At 47.7% G+C, this 26,661-nt stretch overlaps 1 protein-coding gene across 1 annotated transcript in view; it reads left to right on the forward strand.

Moving 5' to 3' along the window:
* Positions 1-26,661, forward strand: part of NBAS (NBAS subunit of NRZ tethering complex) — a 271,212-nt gene that overhangs the window by 139,582 nt on the left and 104,969 nt on the right. Inside the window, exons 36-38 of the mRNA XM_036750476.1 lie at positions 12,373-12,540; positions 13,432-13,545; positions 13,905-14,028. Of these exons, the coding sequence (XP_036606371.1) occupies positions 12,373-12,540; positions 13,432-13,545; positions 13,905-14,028 (406 nt within the window). The remainder of the gene's footprint in view (positions 1-12,372; positions 12,541-13,431; positions 13,546-13,904; positions 14,029-26,661) is intronic.

Genomic DNA, 26,661 nt, shown 5'->3' on the forward strand with positions numbered 1-26,661 from the left:
GGTTCTGGCCCCTGGTGATCTTGGCCTGTGTCTGGTGGCCCTTCTCAGAAACCGCTGTGATTATCATTGGGAGTGTCATGTAAGAGGAGACCTTTGCTGCCTCCCCCTAAGGTTCCTAGGCCCTTCCCTCTGAGTTGGAGCTGAAACCACCAGACTGGGAGCCCCCTGAGGGTGTGGCCCTTAGGAAGAGTTTAAGACATAATCCTTCATTTCTTCATTCATTCACTCAGTTACTCCCTTCTCCTCCCTGGGTTTCTCTTATCTGTAAAATAAAGGATGGTGGAAGCACCTCATGATATGTAAGATCCTGGAGGAACCCGACCTGACTAGACTTTGGCCTTCCTTGCCTTCCCCCGCCCTGTCAAATGCCTTTGTTGAGGAGGGTAGCATTTACTCTACCCTGACCTTGGAGACCCCCACTCCATTGTGCCTCCTGAGTATGGGCCATCTAGCTGAGCTCCCCAGCATCATGTGTGGCTGTAGTGCCTTGCTGTCTGCCCCCTGGTGGCTCCCCTTGTTCCCGGCAGCCCCTCTGGTTCCCAGTGGCTCGTGGGCCCCCCTGTCTGGTAGGGGGTCATGCCTTGGACTCCTGCAGAATCCTTCATTGCCTCATCACCAGCATCACTGGATCCAGCTTCATCTGGGCCCTGGAAGATGCCCATGAACAGCTGAGCCAATGAATAACCACCTTCCAGCCAGGCTCATCAGGGCCAGCTGACTCTGTGTGGAATCCGCTCGATGCTCAAGACTTCCATTACTTCAGCCATAAAAACGGTGGTGGTGTTTGTCTGTTGGAGGATTACCCTGCAGCAGTGGGGGCGGCACTCACATTTGCCCCTGTGCATCCTGCAGCCTTCCTGCCTGCAGATGGAGGAGCTGTTTGTTTGTAACCAGAACTGAATGCTCGATTTGAGGATGACCATGAAATTACAGATTTCTGTTTTCTTATTAATGTTGGTTATCCTCCTTTAATGCAGGGTCTTCCATGCACAGGAGATGGCATCTTGTTCTGCTCCCATTTGTCACGCCACTTACTGTGCACCCTCCCTCCCCCGCCCCCATCCATGCCCTGGAAGCTCTAATTAGGGCCCCAAATGGGCCTACACAAGGTCCTCATTAAAAAAAAAGAAAAAAAAAAGAAACACCACAGTTTTACTGCCTGGTGAAATGTGACTGTATTTTAAGTGGCTTCAGATTTATTTATCAGGACTGGGGTGGGGGGTGGTGATAATGTAATGGAACTGCTAGTTAATGGTTATGTACTCATACCAAGGCTTCAGGATCATCATAGAGTTCAGAAATAGGGGTGGGGAAGTGAGGGGGGTGGCGGGCCTCCTCTCAGGGAGATTCCTGGCTTTTTTCCATATTCACCTCCCCTGGAGTTTGGTGCAGGAGCAGAGGAATTCTCATGCTCTGGGGGCTGCTTAAAAACATTTGATCTGTGTGTTTTGGGTGCACACTGACATGATGAAGTGTAGGGCACACACCAGAAGTCACAGCTTTGAATCTGGTGTGCTGGCTTGTCTCTGTCCGTGTGTCTATCTGTCTGCCTGTTTGTCCATTTGTCTGCCTATCTCTCTGTCTCTCCATCTGTCTGCCTGTCTCTGTCTCTCTCTCTCCATCTGTCTGCCTGTCTTTCTGCTTGTTCTGCCTGTCTCTCTGTCTGCCTGTCTGTCCATCTGTCTGCCTGTCTCTCCGCCTCTCTTTTTGCTTTCCTATCAGAGCCAAGCTAGGTGGTGCAGTGGGTAGAGCTCAGGGCCTGGAGTCAAGAAGACCTGAGTTCAAATCTGTCCTGAGTTGCTTACTAGTGGCGTTGCCCTGGGCAAATTACTTAACCTCCGTTTGCCTCAGTCTCCTCGGTTGTAAAATGGGGGATAACAGTGGCCCCCTCTGAGAGTTGTTGCAAGGCTCACATGAGATCCTCCTCATAAGGTGCTTGGCCCAGTGCCTGGCACACAGTAGGCACTTCGTATGTGCTTGTTTCCTTTCTCTGGCCTCTGTCACACTGGGAACTCCTTGAAGGCAGGGCCTGTCTGGCTTTTTGTGTTTTCTCTTCTACCCTAGCGCAGTGACCAGACCCTGTGCAGGCTGCTCCCTCGATCCTTTGGATGGATCCTTATTCTCACACTGCTCGGCGCCTCCTGTGGTGGGGCGAGAGGAGGCCTGTGCAATCTCAGGGCCAGGGCCTTCAGTGGTTCTGTAGATTCTGATGCTTCTTTGCTGCGGCTCTGTCTTCTCGAGTCCAATTTGTTTTTAATAGTCTTCTCTTCATTGCTTGGTGTTCCAGTAATGGCTTTCTCCTCTTCAGCGGAGTAAAAATAATCATAAAAAAGATGGCCTGGTTTTATCGAGACCTGTTCTCTGAATCCCCTTGAAAGTAATATTTTTTGAAACATATCTTTCTGTGCCCCAAATTACAACTCTTCGACCCAGTGAAATCTGTGGGCTTTGGATGATTTTCCTTTCATTTTTAAAGATGGTCTCTTCAGGTCATTGCCTTGTTCTTTCGGTGAGTGGAAAGAAGGTGATATCCCTGGGTCTCCTGCCTTTACTTCCACCTCTCCTCATGAAGCTTCACATGTTGCCCCTTCTTGTAGCTGTCTGTCACCATCTCCTCTCCTTTGCTTTCAGCTCCTCAGGGCAGCCTCTGTGCCCCCTTCATGTTTTTGTCCCACTCATGGTAAGCCCTCAGTCAAGATTTGTTGGATGAGTGGAAATCATCCCTCACTGGGTTCTTCCTCCTGATGTGTGCATCCCCATCTTGACTGTGGACCTTCCTCCGGGCCCTGTTCAGAGGCTCAGCCTCAAGGGGACAGCATGGCTTGACCATAGCCCCCCAACTTCTCTTTGAATCTCAGGTTCCCTACCCATGAAAGGGGAGCTGAATCTTGGGACCTCCCATGTTCCCTGAATTTAAGCATCCTAGCAATCATTGGCTCTCAGCATTGGGAAGGGGCTCGGAAGCCATGTGGCAGAATTACCAGTGCCCCTGAGGAGCTTCCTTGATCTCCCTTAATCGTCAGGGCTTTCTCCCTTTTTGGATCCTACAGCATTTTGTCCTTTTCTTCTACATCTATTTGTCCATCGCAGCAGCTTTGTAGAGACCAGCCACTTGGTCAGGACCTGGGACACTGAGCAGCCACAGTTCTGCAGGACTCCTGATGAAGCCTGCTCCCACCCCCTGACCGAGATGTGATGGTCTTAGGTACAAATGAGGGGGGCCTTCTTTGTGGAGGCAGCCAACGAAGAATTAAATTTTGCCTGACGAAGCCCATTTATTACCAGGGTTTTATTTTGTTTTTAAATTAGGGAAAGGGAGCAGAAATAAATGCTTGTTAATTGAAGAAAAATGAAATTTCAGATTAAAAAAAAAAAGAGCATTCCTCCCACGCAGCAGCAGCAAGTGTCTGCTAAGCTCAGCTCTGGGTCCTCCCACTGCCTGCGATGGGGAAGTTTTTACTGTTGTAGGGTCTTTTGGCGCAGGAGCCGGGCTGGAGGAAGCCCTTGGATCTGTGCCACAATCTGGCCAAAGTTCTGAATAGTTTGCTGCAGCTCATTGAATGCAGATTTGATTCTGTGGGTACAGAACCATCCCTTATTCCTTTATCATGATATTTACAGGTGTCCCCTGTAACATTCAGGGTTAAGCGTTCGGCCCTCTGAGGCTTAGTCTTTCCAGGTTCTCACCCCAGGAGAACAGTGTCAATGGTTTCACAAGCACATCCAGCAGATGCCCATTGAAGCTTCACCTGTGCAGGTCCTAGGTGAGAGTCCCTGCTCTCCTGGGCCTTATTGCTTTGGGAGGAGACAGCGTCCCTTGGGAAGCATCTTCTTGTATAAGTTGTCTTTGTGAATCACCATGTCAAGACGTTTGTTCCTGTGACGTTGTCTTCTAAGATGCTTGTGTCTAGCTTTTCTTTTCCTTACTGCCAACTCAGGTTTGGTTTTGTTTTCCCTTAAGAATGCAGCATTGCTATCCTTGGTCATAAGCCGGCAAACCTGGGTGCAGAGCCGTGTGCTGGGCCCTGGGACACCTTCACTGTGGAGGTTTTCTGCCCTCAGGGAGCTTTTTATCCAGTTATGGTATCATAGAAGAGTCAGAGAGGCACAGCTTGATGGGACTCTGAGGGGGATGGTCATTGTCCAGAGATCAGGGAGGGCTTCCTGGAGGCAGTGATTTTGGGCTTTGAGGATGGATAGGATTTCAAGAAGCAGATGTGGGAAGAGAGCACATTCTGGTCACAGAAGCTCAGGGCAGATTCTGGGGCAGAGACTGATTCAGTTTGGCTGTAGGCTGGAGTAGCTGGAAATCCACCTGTGAAGGCTGTGGGGTGCCACTTGTGGAGGATCTGGCTTGGCTACCTAGAGGAGTTTCAACTTTTTTCAGTCAGCAGTAGGGGTCCATTGATGATTTTTGAGTAGAGGAGGGGTCTGAGTAGACCAATACAAAAGGCATTATCACAGGGGTATGAGTGGTTGATTGGTGTGGGGAGAGGGCAAAGCATCAGGCCAGGTTGGGGCGGGGATCATGAGCTGGGTTGGGCTTGTGGGGTGGCAGAGGCAATTCTGTCAGATCTTTTGGCGATGGCATTGACAGCACTTGGTGACTTATTGGAGATGAGAGAAGATCATCCAAGGTCTTGGATGTGGCAGGCGACTTCACTGGCAGCGCCAGGGGGAGAAAGAAGGAAACCAGTCTGGGAAGGCTTGAAGGCAGAGGCTGAACTTGGTTTTGCCAGGTTGGGTGGATGAAGATGCTGGGCTTGGGCTTGGGACGGGCCTGGGGTGTCTGAAGAGAGGTGGAGACAGGAGGTGCAGCCGGTGCAGCAGACAGGGATAGAAGCTGCCAAAGGGAAAGAGTGTGGATAGAGGAAGCAAGAGTGATGAACAGCCCCTGAGGGAACCTTATTATTGAGGTCAGACTGGGAGGAGGGGGAGAAGAGACAGAGGAGGCCAGGGGAGAAGCCAGAGAAAGCAGCTCCCAGAGGCCTAGGCAGGGGGGAGGAGCAGGTGGGGGTGAGGCCTGGGGGGCAAAGAGGTTGGGAGGCCAGGGGCCAAGGCTGGGGCAGCAGGGAGACTGGGAGGCCAGGGGCCAAGGCCGGGGCAGCAGGGAGACTGGGAGGCCAGGGGCCGAGGCCGGGGCAGCAGGGAGGCTGGAGAGGAGGAGGAAGGCTGGAAAATGGGGCGCTGAATTGTTTTGGTCACCAGGGAGTGTGACTGAGAGGAGCATCCTGGAGCTGACTTCAGTACTCACAGGGTCTGGCATTTCCGTGCTGGGGATGCCCCGTCACAGGTGTAGGTTGCACACCCTCTGTGCCCTGGGGTCTGACCTTAGTGGCCTTAGCATAGGTCTTGGGCAGTAGGTACAGAGCTGGCCTGGTACCCGCCACTGGGGCCTGGGTCCCCTTCCCACTGTGATGAGGAGGCAGAGCAGAACCTTCTCCAGAGAAGTGCTAATTGTCCCAAATGGCCTGATTGACTAGAATTGTTATTTTTATCTGAGAGGTCAGTATTGGCGGCTTGGTCTCCTCTCAGCGTGGGGTGTGAATTGGGGCTGCTGCTCCAAGATTGGCGGGAGGGCTCTTAGCACAGGCCTCAGCGAAGCTGTGAAGGGCACAGATTCCAGATGTCCGTTGTCTCTCCTCTTTCTCCCTTTGTCTCCTGGCTTCTCACCTCACCCTGAGGCCTAGGAGGACTGACCCACTGACCAGTATGAGTGTGTGTTTGAGGTAGATTAGGTAGGAAGGATGTTTAAAAATGGGCTTTGAGAAAAACAGAAGTAAAATTAAAAATCTCAGTATGTCCCTAATCTCCTCAGATGAGCAAAATAAAGAACTTCTCCTCCCCCTTCTTCTGTTTGTCCTGCTCCTCCTCTTCCTCCCCCTTCTTCTTCCTCCCCCTTCTCTTCTTCCTCCCCCTCCCCTACCTCTCTCCTTCCTTCCTTCTCCCCTTTCCCCTCCCCCTTTTTTTCTTCCTCCCCCTCTTCTCTCCTTCCTTTCCCCTTCCCCTCTTTCCTCCTCTCTCTCCCCCTCTCCCCTTTCCCCTCCTTTCTCTTCTTCCTTCTCCCTCCCCGTCCTCCTCTCATCCCTCCTCAGGGCCTTTTGCTGCAGCCTTTCTTCTCCCATCCTCTCCAAGCTGGAGCCTTCTTCCTTTGGTCTGCCTCACCTTTTTCTCCTCCTGCAGCTTCCCTTCTAAGCCTCCTAAATGTCTGGACTCCTGCCCAGTTCCAAAGCCCTCCAGAGAACCTGCTTAGCCCCATCTGTAGGTGAGGAAGTCCTCCTCCTGTGCCCCTCCCCACTCCCCCTCTCCCAGCAGCCCAGGGTAGGATTCACCCTTTAGGAGCTGTCAGGAGAAAGGAGGAGGGCTCCAGCCAGAGCTGTGGGTGTTCCTGCTGCCCGCCCACCTGCCCTTGGTGAATCCCTGGGGGGTGTGGGCAGCAGTGACGAGAAGGTGCTGGAGTGGAGGGGGCAGATCTGCCTTCTTGTGGGGAGAAGCTTTTATTGGCACTGGGCCTCCTCCCAGAGTTCTGGTCTGTGCATCATTGCCCTTTGTGAATTATTCTGAAAGAGCACAAACTGCTGAAGCAGGTCCCATCCCAGGCCTGCCTGAGCCGTGTGGCTGCCCTAGTCCCTTTCCCTGGGCCAGCCTGTGCCTCTTTGATGGGTACAGGCCCAAGATGAGACCTTCACCCCTTACCCCAAAAGAATTTGGTATTTGTTGAGGGGGGAATGACCGTTCGGGCCCTGGAATGCCCCCCTCTCCCTTGAACTTTCCCACATAGCCAAGTCTCTGGCATTAGCCTGAGGCATTGACCCATCTCAGTCAGCTGGCCTTTCATTGTGGCCTAAGCCCAAATCTCCAGTTCTCTGTTACCTTTAACCTCGGCCAGCCCTTCATTGTCAGTTGCCTCCAGATTGCCGGGGCTACTTCTCACCCTTGGTTCCATCTAGACCCCATTCTCCCTTGGCCACTTGGTCCAGGTCCCTGGTGTTTGCCTACGGTACCTCCCAGTCACCTTGGACGCCTTGGCCACTCCCATCCAGATCCTCCCACTCACTGACCACTGTATATAAGATCCATCTTGCCTCCATTAAAGTGCTCAGATTCCTTAAGATGCTCAGATTCAATCTGGCTGCTTGTCAGTACAAGTGTTACAAATATGGCGGATTTTTAGAATCATGCCTTCCCTGACCGATGTTCTAATAAACCTTGTCTTTGGCTGAAAGAAGGCTTGGGTTGAATTCATTTGAGGCAGGACCTGTGCATTACTTGTCCTAAACCTCAATATCTGCATGCTCAGTTCTTCTCTGATTGGCTCCTCAGCTCCTCCTCAGGAGCCAGATGTGTGGCCCCTCAGCTTCTCCCCTTGGACGCTCACCAGATGCCTGGGGCTGCTCTCTGGGTGACAGGAGGTCTTGCTTCTCCTGGGCCCCTACCCAGCTAGACCAAGGATCTGATGTAATAATTACCTTTGCAAAGGTGTGATGTGTCGTGGTGGCTTGGAAACAAGATGTTTGTTTAGTGTGAAATCCTGTCTTCTGGTTGTTTTTAATATGGATTTCATGCCTGTTTTATAGCAGCCTCCTCCTCATGGCTCCAGGCAATGCAGCTGTTAACATGCACCATTTCATAAAACATAGATGTCCTGTTATCAGACCTAAATGGGCTCAGCCTGTTTCCACAATGTATTAAGTGTTACTCTGTGACATTCAGGAGGTGGATCTAAGCTGGGAAAGGCTGGGAAAGGCATTTTAGGAGTGGAGAAGGGAGGGGAGAGGGAAAGGAGAGCAGCCATCCACCTACATGGGGCATGGCTCTGCTCTGAGCGCTGTCCTTGGTCCTGCTTCCTTCGCTGCACCAGGTCATGGCAGGCTGCTAGAGATTCCTTTAGTCTTCACATTTGTCCACAGTCATCTGTTGTTGTGCCTTTACTCACAGAAAGTGCTGCTCAAAAGGTTTTGGTTGATTGGGGGCCTTCCCCTCAGTCCTTGCCCCCAGCCTTGCAGGGGGCCTCCCAGCCTGCAGCTCCTCTTCTTTTGGGTCCGTCTTCCAAGTAGCTGCCTCATGGACTGGGCCAAAGGGCAGTGGGGCCATGTTCCTCCTCTGCTTGAGAAGTCAGTGATTCCCATAGAGGCTGTACCAGGCTTTCTTCCTTGGCCCATGGCCTGCTGATCCCCCTCACCACTCTGCTTTCCAACCAGATCAGTCTGCAGAGTGCTCCCTTTTCTGTGCCTTGGTGGTCAGTCCGCAACCCCTTGTAACATGCCTCTTGTGTTCCAGGCTCTGTGAAATGGTCCCTGCTCCTGAGGAGTTCATATGTTCAAAGAGGGAAATAATATGTATATCCATACATGTCACTTGTGAATACACATGTAAATGTACATGTTCAAGGTCCATACCAGATAACTGCATCCAGAGCCAGGATGGCCCATGCAGACCCAAGTTGGGAGGTGGCCTTGGAGCTGAGCTTGGAAAGGCACCAGAGATGCTGAGAGGGAGAGCTGGAGAGGGCAGCTGAGAGGCCAGAGGGGAGATGGCCAGCAGGATGGTGTGGCCAAGCTGAATTCTGACTGACTGCTGGCCAAACTGTTCATGGTGGGATTTCATTTGTGGATGGGTTGGACAAGATGGTGGCTGCTGAGGTCCCTCCCAAGGCTTGCCTTCTGTGATTCTGTGAGCATAGCAGAAAGCTGAGTGGTGGATAATGAACCTGGGAGAATAATTGGGAGCTGGGTGGTGAAAGGCTAGAAACGAGGTAACTGGGAGCCAGTGGAGGTTCCTGAGAAGGGCAGGAACAGCATCAGTCTTAGGCTTTGGGGCCAGATGGGAGAAGAGAGAGGCTGAGGCAGGGAGCCTAATTAAGAGGCTCATCTGTTTACATTCTAACTTACTTCCCCCCCCATCCCCGTTATTCTCCTTAATATTCTAGGCTTTCGGTTCCTCCAGATGAATTTCATTATTATTTTGTTACGTTCTATATAGTGATCCCTCAATAGAGTGATCTGTAGAGTGCTAAATCTGTACGTTATTTTAGGCAACGTTGCATTTTCATTATATCGGAATAGCATAGTTATGAATCATGACTGTCTTTCCAGTGGTTTAAGCCTTTCTTTATTTCTGGAAAGACTTTCTTTAAAATAAGTTTTATATGTGTCTTGATGGGTTAAGACCCAAATATTTTGTGTATTTCACTATTATTTTAATTAATTCTCTCTTTTCTGGGTTTTGTTAGCAAAATCATTTCTTTGGATTTGTTTTATGTCCTACTACTTTATTGAAAATATCAACTGCTTGAATTAAATTTTTCATTGCATTTTTGAATTCTCTTAATGAGAGTATCCTCTGTGCATAGAGATAATTTTGTGTCATGTTTTCCTGTTCTTTTTAGATAAGTGATAGAGATAATGGCTGTCTATCCTTGCTTTACCCTTTATGCTGTGGAGAACACTTTTAGTATTACAAGTTTCTGGTTTTAGATAACTTTTATTTTCCAGAAAGATCCTTTTATTCATTTTGCCATCTTGTTTTTATAGAATGAACACACTCATCATTTTATTGAAGTCTTCTTTGTGTCTATTGATATGTGATTTAAAATTTTTTATTGGTATGATTTATTGTGGTTATAGTTTTCCTAATAATGAACCATTCATTTGGTCCAGCTATAGCCATTCTCATCATAGCAATTAATTTTTTTGGAACATATTACTTTAACTGTTTTGCTGCTATTTCAATATTTTTATATTAAATTAATTAGTGATACTGGTTATAATGTTCTTTTTCTCTGTATCCTTCCCTTGCTTAGGGAATCAGGACCATAGTTTTCTTCACAGAAATAGAATCCTAGATTTAAAACTGGCTGGACCTGAGTTTGGCAAGGTGCCTTCTTTTTCTGTAAATTCATCTGGTCTCAGTGTTTTTCAGTAGGAGTTCATTTATATCTCCTTTAATTTTTATTTCTGAGACTTTTTAAAATTTCTTTTTTTGTTAATCTTAATTTTATATTTTTGTGAACCTTCTATTTGAAAAAATTGGTTTTGTTGGCACATGATTGAGTTTAATAGTTCTTAATACTTTTTGTTGCTTCTGTTCCATTAATTGCAAAATAATCCTTTGTGCTTTTTTGATATTGGTAATTTACTTATCTTCTTCCTTTATAAAATCAAATTAACTAATTATGTATGTTGTCTTAAAATAGTTATTGGTTCATCATCTCAGTCTTTTAAAAATATATGTATACATAATTTCCCCGCCATTGCATGTTAAAACAATTTTTTAACAATTGAAAAAAATTTTGAGTTCCAAATTCTGTCCCTCCCTCCTTCCCCCCTCCCCCCTCCCTGAGACAGCAAGTAATTGCATACAGGTTATACATGTGCAGTCAAGTAAAACATTTCAATATTGGTCATTTTGTACAAGAAGACTTGAATGAAAGAAAGTGAAAAATAGCATACTTCAGTCTATATTCAGATACTATCACTTCTTTCTTTGGAGGCAGATGGTCTGCTTCATCATTAGTCCTTTGGGATTGTCTTGGATCATTGTATTGCTGAGAATAGATAGTTATTCACAATTCTTCATTGAACAATGCTGCTGTTACTCGTGTATAATGTTCTCCTGGTTCTGTTCACTTCACTTTGTGTCAGTTCATGTTTTTCTGAAATCATCCTGCTTGTCATTTCTTGTAGCACAATAAGATTCCACCACTATCATGTACCACAGCTTGTTTAGCCATTCCCCAAATGATGGGCATCCCTTCAATGTCCAGTTCTTAGCCATCACAAAAAGAGATGCTATAAATATTTTTGTACAAATAGATTTTTTTTGATATCTTTAGTATATAGACCTATATTACTAGACCAAAGGGTATGCACAGTTTTGTAGCCCTTTGGGCATAGTTCCAAATTGCTCTTCAGAATGGTTGGATCAGTTTACAACTCCACCAACAGTACAATAGTGTCCCAGTTTTCCCACATTCCTTCCAGCATTTACCATTTTCCTTTTTTGTTATATTAGCCAATCTGATAGGTAAGTGGTAGTACCTCAGAGTTGTTTTAATTTGCATTTTTCTATCAGTAGTGACTTAGAGCATTATTTATATGACTGTAGATAGCTTTGATTTCTTTGTCTGAAAATTTCCTGTTTATATCCTTTGACCATTTATCAGTTAGGGAATATCTTGTATTTTTATAAATTTGACTCACTTCTCTATACAATCGAGAAATGAGACCTTTATCAGAGATATTTGTTGCGAATTTCTACCCCCTCTAGTTTTCTGCTTTCCTTCTAATTTCAATTGCATTGGTTTTGTTTGTGCAAAACCTTTTTAATATTGTATAATCAAAATGATCTATTTTACATTTTGAAATGCTCTCTATATTTTCTTTGGTGCCATATTCTTCTCTTATCTATAGATCTGACAGGTAAACTATTCCATGCCCTCCTAATTTGCTTATGGTATCACCCTTTATGTGTAAATCATGTACCCATTTTGACCTTATTTTGGTATATGATATGAGATATTGGTCTATAGTTTCTGCCATACTGTTTTCTAGTTTTCCTAGCAGTTTTTGTCAAATAATGAATTTTTGTTCCAAAAACTTGGATCTTTGGCTTTATCATATACTAGATTACTGTGGTCATTTACTATAATGTAATTTGTACCTAATCTATTCCACTGATCCACCACTCTATTTCTTCATCTCAGTCTTTTTGTTTTCCAATTTACTTATTCCTTTGATTTTTAGAATTTCTGCTTTTCAGTTTGTTACTAATTTGTTGGTTTTCTTGGGTTTTAGTTGCATACTCATCTCACTGATTGTTTTTCTCTTTGATAGAAAACACGTTTAAAACTCTAATTTTTTCTTAACCAAGTACCACTTTTGGTGCCATCATAGAAATTTTAGTATGTTTTTGTGATGTTATTTTCCTTAGTAGTTTTTTTAAATTGTTGCTATGATTAATTTTTTTGACTTATTATTTTGGAATGAATTATTTAGTTTCCATCAACCTTAGTTCTTAACTGTACTTGTCATTTAGATATCTTTGCCTTTCTCCATCACTGCTGCTCTCTTCTAGTTCTGTGACTTTTAGTTTCCTCTATGGAAGATGAAGAGGTTGGGCTTGGGGACCTTCCTGTTGGGTCTACCATCATGTGATGTTGGCCACCACCAGAACAGGTGGATTGAAGCTGTTATACAAGGTCTTTCCCCTTGCTGAGCCTTAGTTGCTGCATCTTACAAATGGGATGGGGGTGGGGTGGGAAGGTCCTGTTGAGCTCAGTGGATTCTGGGTATCTTTAGGCCTTGGCCTTCTGTGATGTCAGACATGAAGAGACTCGATCTTCCAGGTTTTAACACTTGCCATTTCTGACAGGACGAAACTGGGATCCTAACCAGCCACTCGGGGGATCTGCTGCATTGGACCACGGCCACCACTATGAAGGTCCTCTCAAACACAAGCACCACCACCAAAGCTGTGCTGCATGCCGTCAGTGATGGGCAGTGGTGGAAGAGGTCCTTGGCCTACCTCCGACCCTTGCATGTAAGGAGGGCGCAGCAGAGACTGGCTCCCCATGTCACATTCATGTTAGTTCCCAGGCCTTCTTTGGGCCACCGGGCTCAGTCTGGCCCAGCGGTCTCAGGTGATCCTGCTGCACAGAGGAGATGCTGCTGTACCTTGGGCTCATGTGTTTGAGCTTCAGGCTTTTGGAGACCCAGCAGGAAGCTGGGGAGGTGGTTGGCAGCACATTCTCCTCTTTAGAAGGTATACAGACCTCAGAAGGGGCATCCTGTGAGGGCCACTGATCCCTCCATCATCCCTGTGGGTTCTGTGCCCCTGAGCTCTTCCTTCTGGCTGCTCTTCCCTGTCCCCGGCTCTGTTGGAGGGACCAGCAGCTCATCCTTCAGGGCCTTCCATGCCTCATGTTTGTCCCTTTCTGCCTGGTCTGCCATTTTTCTTCTCCTTTTCCTTCTGTGCCTTGGAGCGGGGGGTGGGGGTGGGGGCGGTGTCTTCCTGGGTGGGCATGGCTCTTCCTATTGGCTCTGACCTTTTCTGCCATGGATTGGTGCTGGGCTACACTCCAAAGGGCAAGCACACACAGGCGATCACTGTGGTATCAGAGCATTGGGAGTGGCTTTCGAGTAGCCTCATGATAGACAGAAAGCAAGGCAGGAGGCTGAGCAATCTCACTGGCTGCTGTGTCCCCAGGCTGGTCAGTCCAGCCATGTGAATGGGATGCTCCTGGTGCCTGGGCACATGCCAGGTGCATGACACTGTCTGGGCCCAAGCTGGCCTCAGGCCGAGCCAGTCCCATTTCCCTCTGTTCTCTTTCCTTGGCTCACAAACAGTAACATGCTTGTTTTGCTCTCTTGGTTTCCTCTGGTCCCCAGACCAGTGTTTCTGATGCATCGGCTTCCACTTTGATCCACTCAGGGCCAAGACTTCCTTGATGTTTATGGCCGGGGAATGGGTGCCAATGCGGGCCTAGAGAAGCAAGGCTGCCATCCATTTTATGAGTCACTCGTGGCCAACCCCTTTGTCTCCGAGGTGAGTGTGAGGTGTGAGTGTGAGCCCCGCTTCCAGTCGCCTGTGCAGTTTTCCTGGCTGTCTTGGTGGCGTTTCATGATACCAGGGAAATCCTTTGCTACCTGAAAATGACTTGCTGCTCCCCAGTGCTAACTCTTTCTCTTCTGAGTGATTTATTTCACAATTCACTGCCAGATTTGAGGATCACAAGGGAGGTTTTTCATTTTACCCAAAATAATTTCTTTTTGAAAATGAGGCGATTAGCTGAATGACCCTGAAGTGCTAATTCAGAGAATGTCAACTCCCAAATAGAATCGAAATGATCCTTTAAGAAAAAAAAATCCTGTTAACCTTGGTTTCAGTACCTCATTTTTTTCTAGTCTGAAGTGACCTATACTACATACCAGCACATTGCAACAGAAAGCTTCGCGGAGGTCTTGTTGAGAACGGGGAAGTTAGCAGAAACCAAGAGTGAAGGAGATGGAGGATTTCCGACAACTGAAGGTAAGGAAGCAGGTTTTCCAACCTAAGACCAGAAAAAGGGGCTTGTTCATGTTGTTTGCTCCTCTGAGTCCTTCTTTCGGCACCTGCAAAGCCTGTGATTTCTCATCTCCTTCCCTCTCAGGAGGGCTCTTCCCTCCCCAGCGGCGGCTGAGCCCCTCAGTGCCTGGACAGGCACCTTCCCTGGGGCACCACGGCTTTGGTCCCCTGAGGGCCACTGTCTAGTGGCATGACACTGTGGAGGCACCAATTATAGACATAGGAGTTTAGCTGCAAAGGACAGGAGAGATAGAGGAGGACAGTGAGTGGGAATGGAAGAGCCAAGTGAGGTTCTTTTCAAGATGGGGGAGACATGGGCCTGTTTGTGGGCAGGAGGGAAGGAATCAATAGAGAGGGAGACACTGAGGACAGGTGGGGAGGATGGGGAGCAGCCTGCTTGAGGAGATGGGATGGTAGAAGGGTTGGCTTTGGTCGGGAGTCAGGTCACTTCAACAGGGACAAGAGTGAAGGAGGAGATGGTGGCAGAAGGCATCTGAGTGATAGGAGATGAGGAAGAGAAGGGATGAAGAAGCTCATAATTGGCCTCAATTTTTTCTGTAAAATGTGAGACTATTTTCAGCTGAGAACGTGGGGAGTGGGAGAGCCATGGGAAGTTTGAGGAGGGATGAGAAAATGTAGAAGAACTGCTGTGGAGAGTGAGAGAGTGCATTGATGGCAGATAGAGCAGGATTGCCATGCAGCAGTGAGGGCCCAGTTGAGCTTGTGTGAGATAAATTTAGAATGAACCCCGCCAGAACAGTTGCATGATTTTCTACACCTTCATTCAGCATGCATAGGAGCAAAGGCAGCCCATGGTATGAGTGATCCAGGGCTGAGCCTTGGCTGGGTGTCATTGGCAATATCAGTAGGTGAGGGGTTCAAGGTAGAGATAGGAGGACAGAATGGCTGGTGTAGGGAAGATGGCCTGGGAGAGGAGTGAGGGGTCAGGGGCCTGGAGGTCGTGGTGCAGATAAGGAGCAGGGTTATGTCAGGAGAGTCAGAGTGGTGAAAAACCAGGAGCATGGAGGTGGTAGATTTCTGAGTGATGGTGGGATCAAGGGGCTGAGGTGGGAGCAGGAGTGGCTCATGGGAGGTGTAGTAGGGTGTCTACAGTATGTGAGGGAGAATCAGCACATATGTTGAAGGATGTCCCTGAAGATGAGGGCAGGAGTTGGGGTGGAGAGAAAAATTGTGAGCAGGTACCGGACTCATGGAGGAAGGGAAGAGTGTGACCTGGGGTCCATAGACAAGAGCTGCCAGGATTTACATTGGCTGGTAGATAGGAGGAGGAGAGGCTGCTGAGTGAAGAAGGAAGGGAGAGTGCCTAGAAGTGGCCGCGGGGAGCTGGCCTTTAGTGGCGAGCCAAGGAGAAGGAGTGAAGGGGCAGCCATGCTTGGAAGGGTGGCCAGGGAGGCTGCATCATCGGGAGGGAGCCAGGTTCAGTGAGAACTGATGGGAAGTGGGAGAGGAAAAGATTTCAGAGGAAGAGACATTTGCTGCCTATGGAAGAGGCATTGCAGAGGGCACCTCGGCAGGGCTGGCCACCTCTCCTCCTCTTCCCCCGCCCCCCTCCTCATAGCCTTCCCCACCATTGCTGTGGTACTTTAAGGTTTATCATATGCTTTCCTCATGATGAGAACCCACGTGAGCACAGATATTGCCATTAGGATCTCACAGAGCGCTGGACAGAGGTTCTGAGAGGGGTATGACCCATTTAGTTTTACATGGCCGATAAATGGGCGACCTGGTTTCATAATCTAGCCTGCTACCTCTTGGCTCAGCACTCCCTCGCTTGCTGGCAACTTCCCACTGGTGGGAACCCACTGGTTGAGATGGAGATCTTCTTGTCCAGCTGTCTCATGCTACAGATAGAGAAACTAAGGCCAAGAGAAACAGAGTGATTCACCCACATTCTCCCTGCAGGGGTCTGCCCAGGCCCTCTGCCTCTGCAGTGAGTGGTTTTCCAAGACAGCATGCCACTCCTAACATCCAGGGAGCTCCCTTAACTGCCTGTACCCGTTGATCATAGCTTAGACCTCTTGTTCTGGCTTTGGCCCAAGGACTGTGGTCTGATTCTCTGTTCTTTCACTTCTTCAGGAGGTTTTTCTTTCCCCTCCATATTCCCAGTTGAGCATGTTCAAATGGAGACCGTCTGTGGGACAGCTCGTCACTGGCTCCCAGCATTGTTGGCAGCTGAGCAAATTTGGTGGGGTGGGTGGTCTGGCTTGTGTGTGGTTCCCGAGCTGTTCCTGAGTGTTCTCTGGTTTAGCTGAGATGACCACCTAGCTCCTTGGGAGCACTGAGGTATTGGCCTAAGGTGCATGCATACACACACACACACACACACACACACACACACACACACACATGCGCACGCACGCACGCACACAAACACACACACATGCACACACACACAGACACACATAGACACATGCACGCATACAGAAACATGCACACACACAGACACATGCACACACAGACACACGCATGAACACACGCACACGCATGCACACACACAGATCTGTGTGTCCTCATGACAAAGGGAGTTAAGTCTTGGTGGTCATTCACATTCAGCTGCCCTGCTCCCAAGATGCTGCCCTCCCCGAAGCCAGGTCTTTAGTTTTTCTGTGTGACTTGTCACCATGCAGGTGGTGCCTGCTAGCATGTGCATGGGGGTGCTGGATCAGTGATGGGGAATGGGGCTGTGCAAGTCTGGCAGCACCATGTCACCACTGTTGTGGTTACTGTTACTACGGTCGCCGAGGACATGCATGGCAAAGGGGATGGGCAGTCTTCCCGTGCAGGACGGGCTTTCTACATGACAGTTAGCTCATGAATAATGCTGTCAGATATCGCTCTGGAGCTGGTGACAGGGTGGTGAGAGCAAGGATGATGGCTGGCCATCCTGGGGCTGCCAGGAGAGTTAATAGCCCTAGAGCCAGCCCCGCCCACTGACTGGGGAGCGCAGGACAAGGGCCTCTTAGCGGGGAAGGCGTGGATCCTCAGTGCAGTCTGTCTTGTTGTGCATGTGCCAGGTGTTTGGGGCCCATGATGAAGGAAGGAGCATTGCAGTGTGCACTGTGGGGGGAGTCGCCTGTTGGTCAGCTCTCTGCTTCACTGAAGTGGGTCATAAGCTCTGGAGAACGGCATCCATGTTGGATGAGCCTCATGCGCACGGTTCTTGTGTTACCCCAGTTTGGTTCTGGGTGTCCAGGCTGTAATACCTGGGCCGGCCTGGGCTCCAGCTCAGCCTCTGACTCCTGGCAGCTGGTGGCTCGGCTGGTAGCAGCAGCAGCAGCAGCACCAGGTACAGCCCCATGCCAGGGTTTGGAGGGCTGCAGGGGACCTGCAAAGGGAGTGGTGGTCTGTGGCACTGTTGGCTTAAGTTAAGCAAGAGCTGGCTGTGTTGGCCACTCAGTAGGGCCTTAATTAATGTGTGAACACCTTTTAGGAAAGGGTTACATATTTCTTTAAAGCATGTTTTTGATCAGGTGCAGGAGGATCGGGGCACAAAGAACGAGGCCTATGAGAAGATGGAGGCCCCTTTGAGTGTCCCTCGTCTGTCTCTTGTGAAGCCGCCCACGTACATGTCAGATTTTGGACACTTCACATCGACACATTTGACTGTCTCAGAATATTAAGCCTTTGTCAGAAACTCGTCAAAAAGGGAAACATGGCTCGGGTTAAATGACACAAATTGAAAATCATTGTCAAATGTCGTTCTCAGCTCTTGCTTCTAAATAGGTCACAGTGTAAATTGAACTTTCCACTGGGTCTGACTTTGGAGAATTCCTAAGTTCAGAGTTGATGAGACAGCCCAGATGGAGAATGGCAGTGAAAGATCAGCCATTATTTATTTAACTCAATAAATGATTGGACGGTAATGATTTCTAAATCGATAACACAGGCAGCTTTCCCTCTGTGAATTTAGCTCTGAAATGAAATTCTTTCCAGCTCAGGTTCCAAGGCAGGCGTTTTGCATGCTCCAAGTACAGAGAGATTTTGTGTGAATTTTAGAGGATGCCTTGTTCTCAGGCTTCCAGAATCAGCATTGCAAATCAGATTCATGCATCCTGCAAGCTAGGGAGCCAGCGAATTTAGCAGGAGAGGCATTTTAAAGCACATGTGGCTGAATCCTCTGACCACAGGATAGTCCAGGCCTGTCTGGAGACCAGGATGAACGTGGCTCTGGTCATAGTCACCCCTTCCTCAAGAATCCTCTGTGGCTCCCTCTTTCAGGGATGAAAGATCGCTCTTTGCCGTCCAGCTCCCACCCACATCCCCAGACTTATCTTGTATTCCTCCCCTTCCCACATGCTGCTGTCTCCCGCTGCCATAACATTGTGGCATGAGTCCCGCATGCCTGTCATGTGCTCCCTCCTCTGCTCAGGCGCTGCCTCCTGCCCAAAGCCTTCCACAGCTGATAGCGCTGGCTCCCCCCAGAAGTAACTGTGTGTGACCTCTGTCTCCCCCAAGTGCATGTAGACCCCGCTAGGGCAGAGAGGAGACCTTGACCTAGAGCTGGGCCATGCACAGAGATGGTGCTTAATACATACATGTCTTTTTTTTTTTTTTAATCCAATGCTCCTCTCCCTGGATCCAGAGAATCCCATTGATTTGCTCTTGGGGTGTTGGAGGCATTTGGTCCCAAGCTAATGAATTCCTTCAGGGACAGAGCCATGTTTTACTTACCTAAAGACCTGGGATCGATGATGGGGGTTTGAGAGAGGGGTCCCAGGCTCCGCCAGCTCCTCCTTCTCCTTGGTGAGGACTGTGAGGCCACATAGTATTCTGGAAGGTGGGCAGACAGGGAATTGGGGGATTGCTGCACCGGACAGACCCCACAGGCCCAGAGAGAGCCTCTAAGATCACTCTGGCGGCACCTAACCAAGCTGGAGTGGGAGTGGGCGTTTCCTGTCTCCAGCTCCAGTGCTTCTCACTCCACCTTGCTACCCAGTGAGTCAGTCACTGCCTAGGTGACTGCGGGGTCTTGGGCTCCTTGTCCTCCTTTATAAAGTGGGACAGATAATACTTAGAGGCAATGAGGTGCCGCAGGGCCAGAGCGCTGGGCCTGGAGTCAGTGTGACCTTGGGTGAGTCCCCTCTGCCTTAGTTTCCTCCGCTGTAACATGGGGTTATTTGTCTTTCAGGGCTGCTGTGAGGACAAACAGAGGTTGACTGTATAAAGGCTTTGTAAGGCTTCATGTGCTCTGTCAGCATGCTGACCATTGTCATCACTTCTGCTGCCTGCTTCCCAGGGTGGCTGTGGTGTGATGGCTTAGTAAATCCTGAAGTGCTGTAGTTACTGCCCCTGTTGTGACTCTTGGTATTATTACCATGCCAACGGGCATGTTAGCAGCTTCCAGCCATGCCTAGTTATCTACTTGAAAGAGTATGGAGGGAACTTCTGCATCGTGGGTGAGGAGAAGACCCAGAGGTCAGCCTCCATTGTCAGAGCAGGGATGAACATTGGCTGGGTGGACAGCAAGACAACGGTGGTCTTTCTAAAGTAGACGTTGCCCACTTGAGAGGCCGCCCAGGGATAGAAGGAACGAATCAGGGATGAACTCTGGACGCCAGATAACCCAGGGTTAAATGTCAATCATGTGTCAGACACTATCCTAGGTGGTAGAGACTCGACCCCCAAACCCCCTCCCCCAACAACAACAAAAATAGTAAAGATCTTGGCCTCAAGGAACTTGATTGGAACGTGTGTGCGAATACACAGGCACATGCAACATCTGTGATTATCACCTCGGTGGACTCTACAGATGCAAATTCCCTCTTCTGGCACAGGTGAACAACTCATCTGTAAAGGAGCAGATAAGCCACAGTGAGTGGCCTTTATCCACAGGCGCAAAGTGACTTTCTCATCTATGGCTGGGGAAGAGTTCTTAACCAAAGATTAGAGAACATCCCATGATATCAAATAGAGCATTTGGATTACATGAAAGTGACACATTCTGTACTGCCAAATCCTTACAACTAGGAGGAAGGAAACCAAACTGTCAACTGAAAAAAACATTTGGCTTGGAAATCTCTAATAAATGCCTAATATCTCGGCTGTACAGGGAGCCACACAAATGGAGAAGATGAAGTTCTCCAGAGAATGACAAACTCTGAACACTCAAGAAGGATTTCTCCAAATCACCAGAAATGGAAGAGATGCAAGACAGAAGAACCCCAAGGTTTCACCTCATGCCCAGCAGAGTGATCGAGATAGCAAGAGATGAGAAGAGTCCAAATTGGAGCAGTTCTGGTGGCCCAGTGAACTGTCCCAACCATTGGGAAAACAAGGGACTAAAATGGCAACAGCCTTTGACCCTCTGGGCACACGGCACACTCCAAAGAGGTGTAAAGAAGGAAGAAAGATCCTGTCCATCCCCAAATATTTGTGACAGCCTTTTTGTAGCAGCAAAGACCTGGAAACAAAGAAAATGCCCAGAAATTTCAAATTGACCAAAAGTGCAATATATAAATATGATGGAATATTACTGCAAAGTAAGAACTGAGGAAAATGAAGACATCTTGGGAAGATGATTTATGTGAACTGACCCAAGGTAACATGAGCAGAACCAAGAAAATGATGTACATAGCAAATACCATAATGGAAATGTAAATTGCAACAGGTGCGACAAACCCAGATAGAATGTTGTTTCCTAATAATGGGCAAGCTTGTCTGCTGCCTCGGGCTGGGCCACCAGGTCTCAGCTGCCTTCTCATCAGGGAGCTGTGCCCTTGGCCCCTCTGGCCCCTGCAGGCCAGCCTGCCTTCCTCCTCTCCCATCTCTTCTCCTGACTTCTCGCGCTTTGCCCCCCTGCCTCTTGCAGGTATCTTCTCCTCCTCCTCGTCCTGTTTGAGCCCCCTTTTTTGTATTGTCTTTTCCTTAGACTGGCTTCTTGACTATATTTGAATTCCTAGGGCTTAGCCTAGTTCTTGGTGCAGAGTTAAGTGATTAATAAATGCGTGTTTGCTTGACTTATCCCTGTAGCAAAGAGGAGAAAATAACTTTTCTATCTTCCTTGTACAGGTAGGAGACTGGTTACTTTTTCTGTCAGACTCAGGTTAATTTGACTGAACTGCAGTTAAAATTTTTTTCAATAAATTTATTATTTTAGAGATTTATTTAAAAAAAAATGAGTTCTGGATTGTTTCCCTTCCTCCTGCCCCCTCCCTCACCCCTTGAGAAGGCAAGAAGTGTGATATCAATTTTACATGTGAAATTCTGCAAAACACAGTTCCACCTTAGCCATGTTGCAAAAGACAAGCAAGAAAAATAAAGACAGTGAAAAAATAATTCTTCAATCTGCATTCAGACTTCATTAATTCTCTCTCTGGAGGTAGACAGCATTTTTCATCACACATCCTTTGAAGTTATCTTGGATCATTGTCTTGATCAGAGTAACTGAGTCTTTCACAGTTGATCACCCTTACAATGTTGCTGTTACTGTGTACAGTGGTCTCCTGGTTCTGCTCACTTCACTTTGCATCATTTCATGTAAGTCTTCTCAGGTTTTTCTGAAGCCATCTCTCTCATCATTTCTTTCTTTCTTTTTTTCTTTTTTTGGAAGGAGGAAGGCAGGGCAATTGGGGTTAAGTGACTTGGCCAAGTCACTTAAGTGTGTCAAGTGTCTGAGGCTGGATTTGAATTCAAGTCCTCCTGACTCCAAGGCCCATAATCTACGCACTGCACCACCTAGCCGCCCCTCCCTCATCATTTCTTATAGCACAATAGTACTCTGTCATGATCATATATTACAACTTGCTCAGCCATTCCCCAACTGATGGGCATCTCCTTGATTTCCAATTCTTTGCTACCACTAAAAGAGCTGCTAGAAATATTTTGGTACAAATAGATCCCTTTCCCTTTTCTTTGACCTCTTTTGGATACAGACCTGTCAGTGATATTGCTGGATCAAAGGGAGTGCTGTTTGGTTGCCCTTTGGGTGTAGTTCCAAACTGCTCTCCATAGTGGTTGGACCAGCTCACTACTCCTCCAACAGCTCATCAGTGTTCCCATTTTCCCTCATCCTTTCCGCATTTGTCATTTTCCCTTTTTGTCAAGTTAGCCTGTCTGATAGCTGTGAGGTGGCATCTCAGAGTCATTTTAATTTGCGTGTCTTTAATCCCCTTTTGTTCATCTGGACAATTCGTCCATCTCACTTGAATTGCAGTTCTTTTTTTCTTTTTATATTTTAGTTACAAGGGATGACTTGCTGTGTATAGGTTCCCTCACCCTTTAAGGTTCTTTTGTCACTCTGGGTGCTAGCTGCCCTTCCAGCCATGTGCCATCTGCACTGCTCATGAGACTGCCCTTTTTGCCTTTATCTAAGTCATGGGTGAAAACATGAAGCCACAAAGGGGTCCAGGCACTGCCCCTGGGACCTTCCACTGGACAATTGCTTGTCTGATGACATTCTCTTGCAAAGTCCTTTTCTCTCAGCTGGCAGTAATCATCTAAACACACACAGTATGTGCATTTATTAAGATCCATTTTGCTGAGAGGGACACTGAGGTTCGGGGTGAAATGATTTGCTGACAGTCACAACTAACTTAGGGCTTGACCTGGGTTTCAAATACAGGCCTTCTGACTCCCCGATGGAGTAATACAGGTTTAGAACTGCCAGGCCCTCAGCGATCAATCTGCTCTCACCCTCTCTTTGTCCAGATGACAAAACTGAAGCCTAGATTGATGAAGTGCAGGGTCACTCAGCTGGTGACAGAGGCAGGGTCTGATGCTGGGTTCTCTGACTCCTAGTCTAGGCTCTGTCCACTTCTCCATCCCAATGTGCCTTTCAGCAGTGTTGGGCGCAGCAGGATTTTGTAGCCTAAAAATGGCCTGTCTGTCTGTCTCTGTCTCTCTCTCTCGCACACAATTAGTGGCCTCAGAGTTGCTGCAATAGAATGTTGGCCACAAAAGCAAGAAGCATATGGAGTTAAAGAAAGTTGCTAGTGCGGATGGGGAGCCAAGGCTGGACGGTGGCCCTGAGGTTCAGCTCTCAAAGGAAAGAGTCCAGTAGGAGGGCAGCCAGTGGCCCTGCAGGCCAGTGGTGCTGCCCCAAGCCGCTGGAGGTCAGTGCTCAGGGCATTGTTTTGCCCTGACACTCCAGGGCACAAACCCCTGAGAAGGGATAAGGGGAAGAAAAGACCACAAAGGGAGCAGGACTGGCCTTGTCTCTGAGTTTTCCTTTTGATAATGAGGGACAAATTTTGGTTGCTAAGGGTTGTGAAGAATAACTAATTACGATGGTTAGAAAGCATTCAGTGAATAGAAAATGGTAAATAACAATAATAAATGTGGGAGCAGGAGTGTGTCAGATAATCAGGAGCGACTCTTTAAATCTGCAGTTTTGTGTTTGGCTAAATTAGTCGGCATGTCCAAATGCAGTTGGTTCATTAAAAATTATGATTTATTTAGTACTGAGAATAATTTTTCTGCTGTTTTAAAAAATGGCAGTTATTAAGGGAAGAAGAGGCCGTTATCTGTCATTTAGAAGGAATATTCTAATGGAAATAGTTGTCTTTTACCTTTCCTGTGTGGAACTTTTCAGGACAGGCTCTGTTTTCTTTCTCTGTCAGTGCTTGAAGAGTTTGACAAGCTCTGCACCCAGTACGATAGGCGAGCAGTAGTTACAGGCACTTGAAGGAGTATTTGTACTTGAGGGTCCTTCAGCTATTGCTGGTCCTGTGCCACTGAAAACATTCATGTTGGTAGAACAGTTGGTGAGGGTCTTGGGCCTTCCAGGGAAGCCCCAACTTTGTCAGTGTCCACCCCCATCTGGGTTCCTGGCCCCTGTTGTCCCACAAATCCTCCAGTCATCTCTGTATATCATGAAACCTTCCTGTTGGCCATCTCTCTCTCCTTCCTTTCCTTCTTCCTTTTCTTTGGCTGCTTGGTTGACTTTTGTCCTTGCCTGGTCACATGTGCCCTGCTAGATAGGACATGTAGAATGAGGCAGCATCTCATGTAATTTTGTTGCATGCCTCTTCCACACCCAAAGTCATCCTGCAGTGACTAGTTGCAGTCAGGACAAGGGTCCTGAAAGGTTCTACCTGTGGAGCACAAACTCTGGCTCAACTGTCCTTTGGCCACAGACTGGCCTGGTCACATCCAGGGAGGCTCAGCATCAGCCTGATGATGGGGGAGGAACTCTTCAGCCACACCAGCTTTGCGCAAGCAGTGGTGGGAGCCCCTGGGGAAAACCACCAGACTGTCTAGGTTTGACCTACACAACATCCCTTATGAGTATGAAGTGGAGGTGATGAAGAGATTAGATCTGGTAGGCAGAGTATCTGAAAAACAATGGACAGAGATTTGCAACAGGAGGCAGCCACAGAAACCATCCTAAAGAAAAAGAAGAGCAAGAAAGCAAAAATGGCGCCTGGTGAGGCTTTACAAAGGGCCGAGGAAAGGAGGAAAGGGAAAGTAAAGGTGAAGGAGAGATAGACCCAACTGAGTGTAGAATTCCAGAGACTAACATGGAGAGATAAGGTTTTCTTAAATGAGCAATGCAAGAAATAGAAGAAAAGAATAGAATCTCTTCAAGAAAACAAGAGATCTCTTCAGGAAAAGTAGAGAGATCCAGGGAAAATTCATGCAACAGTGGGCATGACAAAAGACAAAAATGGTAGGGACTTAACAGAAGTAGAAGAGATTAAGAAGAGGTGGCAAGAATACAGAGAAGACTATACAAGAAAGATCTTAATTTCACCAGTAACCACGATGATGTGATTACTGATCTAGAGCCAGACATCCTGGAGAATGAAGTCAGGTGGGCCTTAGGAGACATGGCTAACAACAGGACTAGTGGAGGTGATGGAATTCCAGCTGAGCTATTTAAAATCCTAAAAGATGATGCTGTTAAGGTGCTACACTCAGTATGCCGGCAAATTTGGAAAACTCAACAGTGGCCACTAGATTGGAGAAGATCAATTAATATCCCAATCTTAAAGAAGATGTTCAAATTACTGAACAATTCTGCTCGTTTCACATGCCGGTAAGATGATGCTTATGATTCTCTAAGCTAGGCATTAGTAATATGTGAACCAAGAATTCCCAGAAGAGCAATCTGGTTTTCATAGAAGCAGAGGAACTAGAGACCAAATTGCCAGCATTTGCAGAATTGTAGAGAAAGCAAGGGAGTGCCAGAAAAAAAAAATCTACTGCTTCATTGACTCCAATAAAGCCTTTGACTCTGTGGGTCACAAAAAAATGTGGCAAGTCCTCAAATACATGAGAGTACCAGATGATTTTACTTGTCTCCTGAGGAACCCGTATGCAGGCCAAGAAGCAACAGTGAGAACCAAACATGGAATAACTGATTGGCTCAGGATTAGGAAAGGAGTAGGACACGGCTTTATATTGTCACCTTATTTAACTGATATGCGGAGTGCATCATGTGAAATGCCAGGCTGGAGGAATCAAAAGCTGGAATCAAGGTTGACAGGAGAAATATCTACATTCTCAGATGTGCAAATGAAACCACTCTGATGGCAGAAAGTGAAGAGGAATTAAGAAGCTTCTTGATGAAGGTGAAAGAAGGAGTGTAAAAGCTGGCTTGAAGCTTAACATTGAAAAACTAAAGGTCTTGGCACCTGGTCCCATTTCTTCCTGGTAAATAGAGAAGCAGTGTCAAAGTTTATGTCCTTGGTCTCCAAGATCACTGCAGACGGCAGCTGCCGCCATGAAATTACGAGACGCGCGCTTCTCAGAAGGAAAGCTCTGGCACATCTGGACGGCAGACTAACAAGTAGAGACGCTACCTTGCCAACAAGGGTTTGTACAGTCCAAGCTTTGGTTTTTCCAGTAGCAGTGCATGGCTGTGAGAGTTGGATTGTAAGGAAAGTTGAGCACCACAGAAGCAGTTTCAAAGCGTGGTGCTGGACAAGACTTTTGAGAGTCCCTTGGACAGCAAGGAGATCAAATCAATCAAAATTAAAGAAATTAATCCTGGCATTCACTGGAAGGTCAAATACTGAAGTGGAAGCTTAACTACTTTGGTCACGTAATGAGAAGATGGGACTCATCGGAAAAGACCCTGATGTTGGGAAAGATTGAAGGCAAAAGGAGAAGGGGACGGCAGAGGAGGAGATGGATGGATAGTGTCATGGAATCAATGGGCTTGAGCTTGGAGAGACTTTGAGAGGTCGTGGAGGACAGAAGGGCCTCTTATGCTGTGGTCTCTGGGGTCACACAGAGTCAGACACGACTGCACAACAGCAAAACACAGTTAGCCAGCATTGACTTTATGAAGTTTTTCTTCCATTAATTTGAATTAATTTAACCCCAGGACTTCAGAGATGGGGATAGGGCAGGATGGCACAGCATGTGATAGGAGATGATTAATTGATTGAATTGATGAAGAAGCATTAAGTGTTTGTGATGTGCCGAGAGTTGGTGATGGACTGAAGGGCCACAGGGTCAGGACACGTGGTCCAGCCTAGAGAGCCTGAGGGGGCACCATAAAGTTGGATGGCTGTGCCGGGCTGGGGCAGGGGCTCAGGCCTGGCTGGCTCTGCTCTCAGCAGCTGACCCAGTCTGGGTGAGCGGCTCCCCGCTACCCAAGCTGATTTGGTGGGGGGGCGTCGTGGAGGGAAA

Source organism: Trichosurus vulpecula, chromosome 3, assembly GCF_011100635.1.
Source record: "Trichosurus vulpecula isolate mTriVul1 chromosome 3, mTriVul1.pri, whole genome shotgun sequence".
Classification (NCBI taxonomy): Eukaryota; Metazoa; Chordata; class Mammalia; order Diprotodontia; family Phalangeridae; genus Trichosurus; species Trichosurus vulpecula.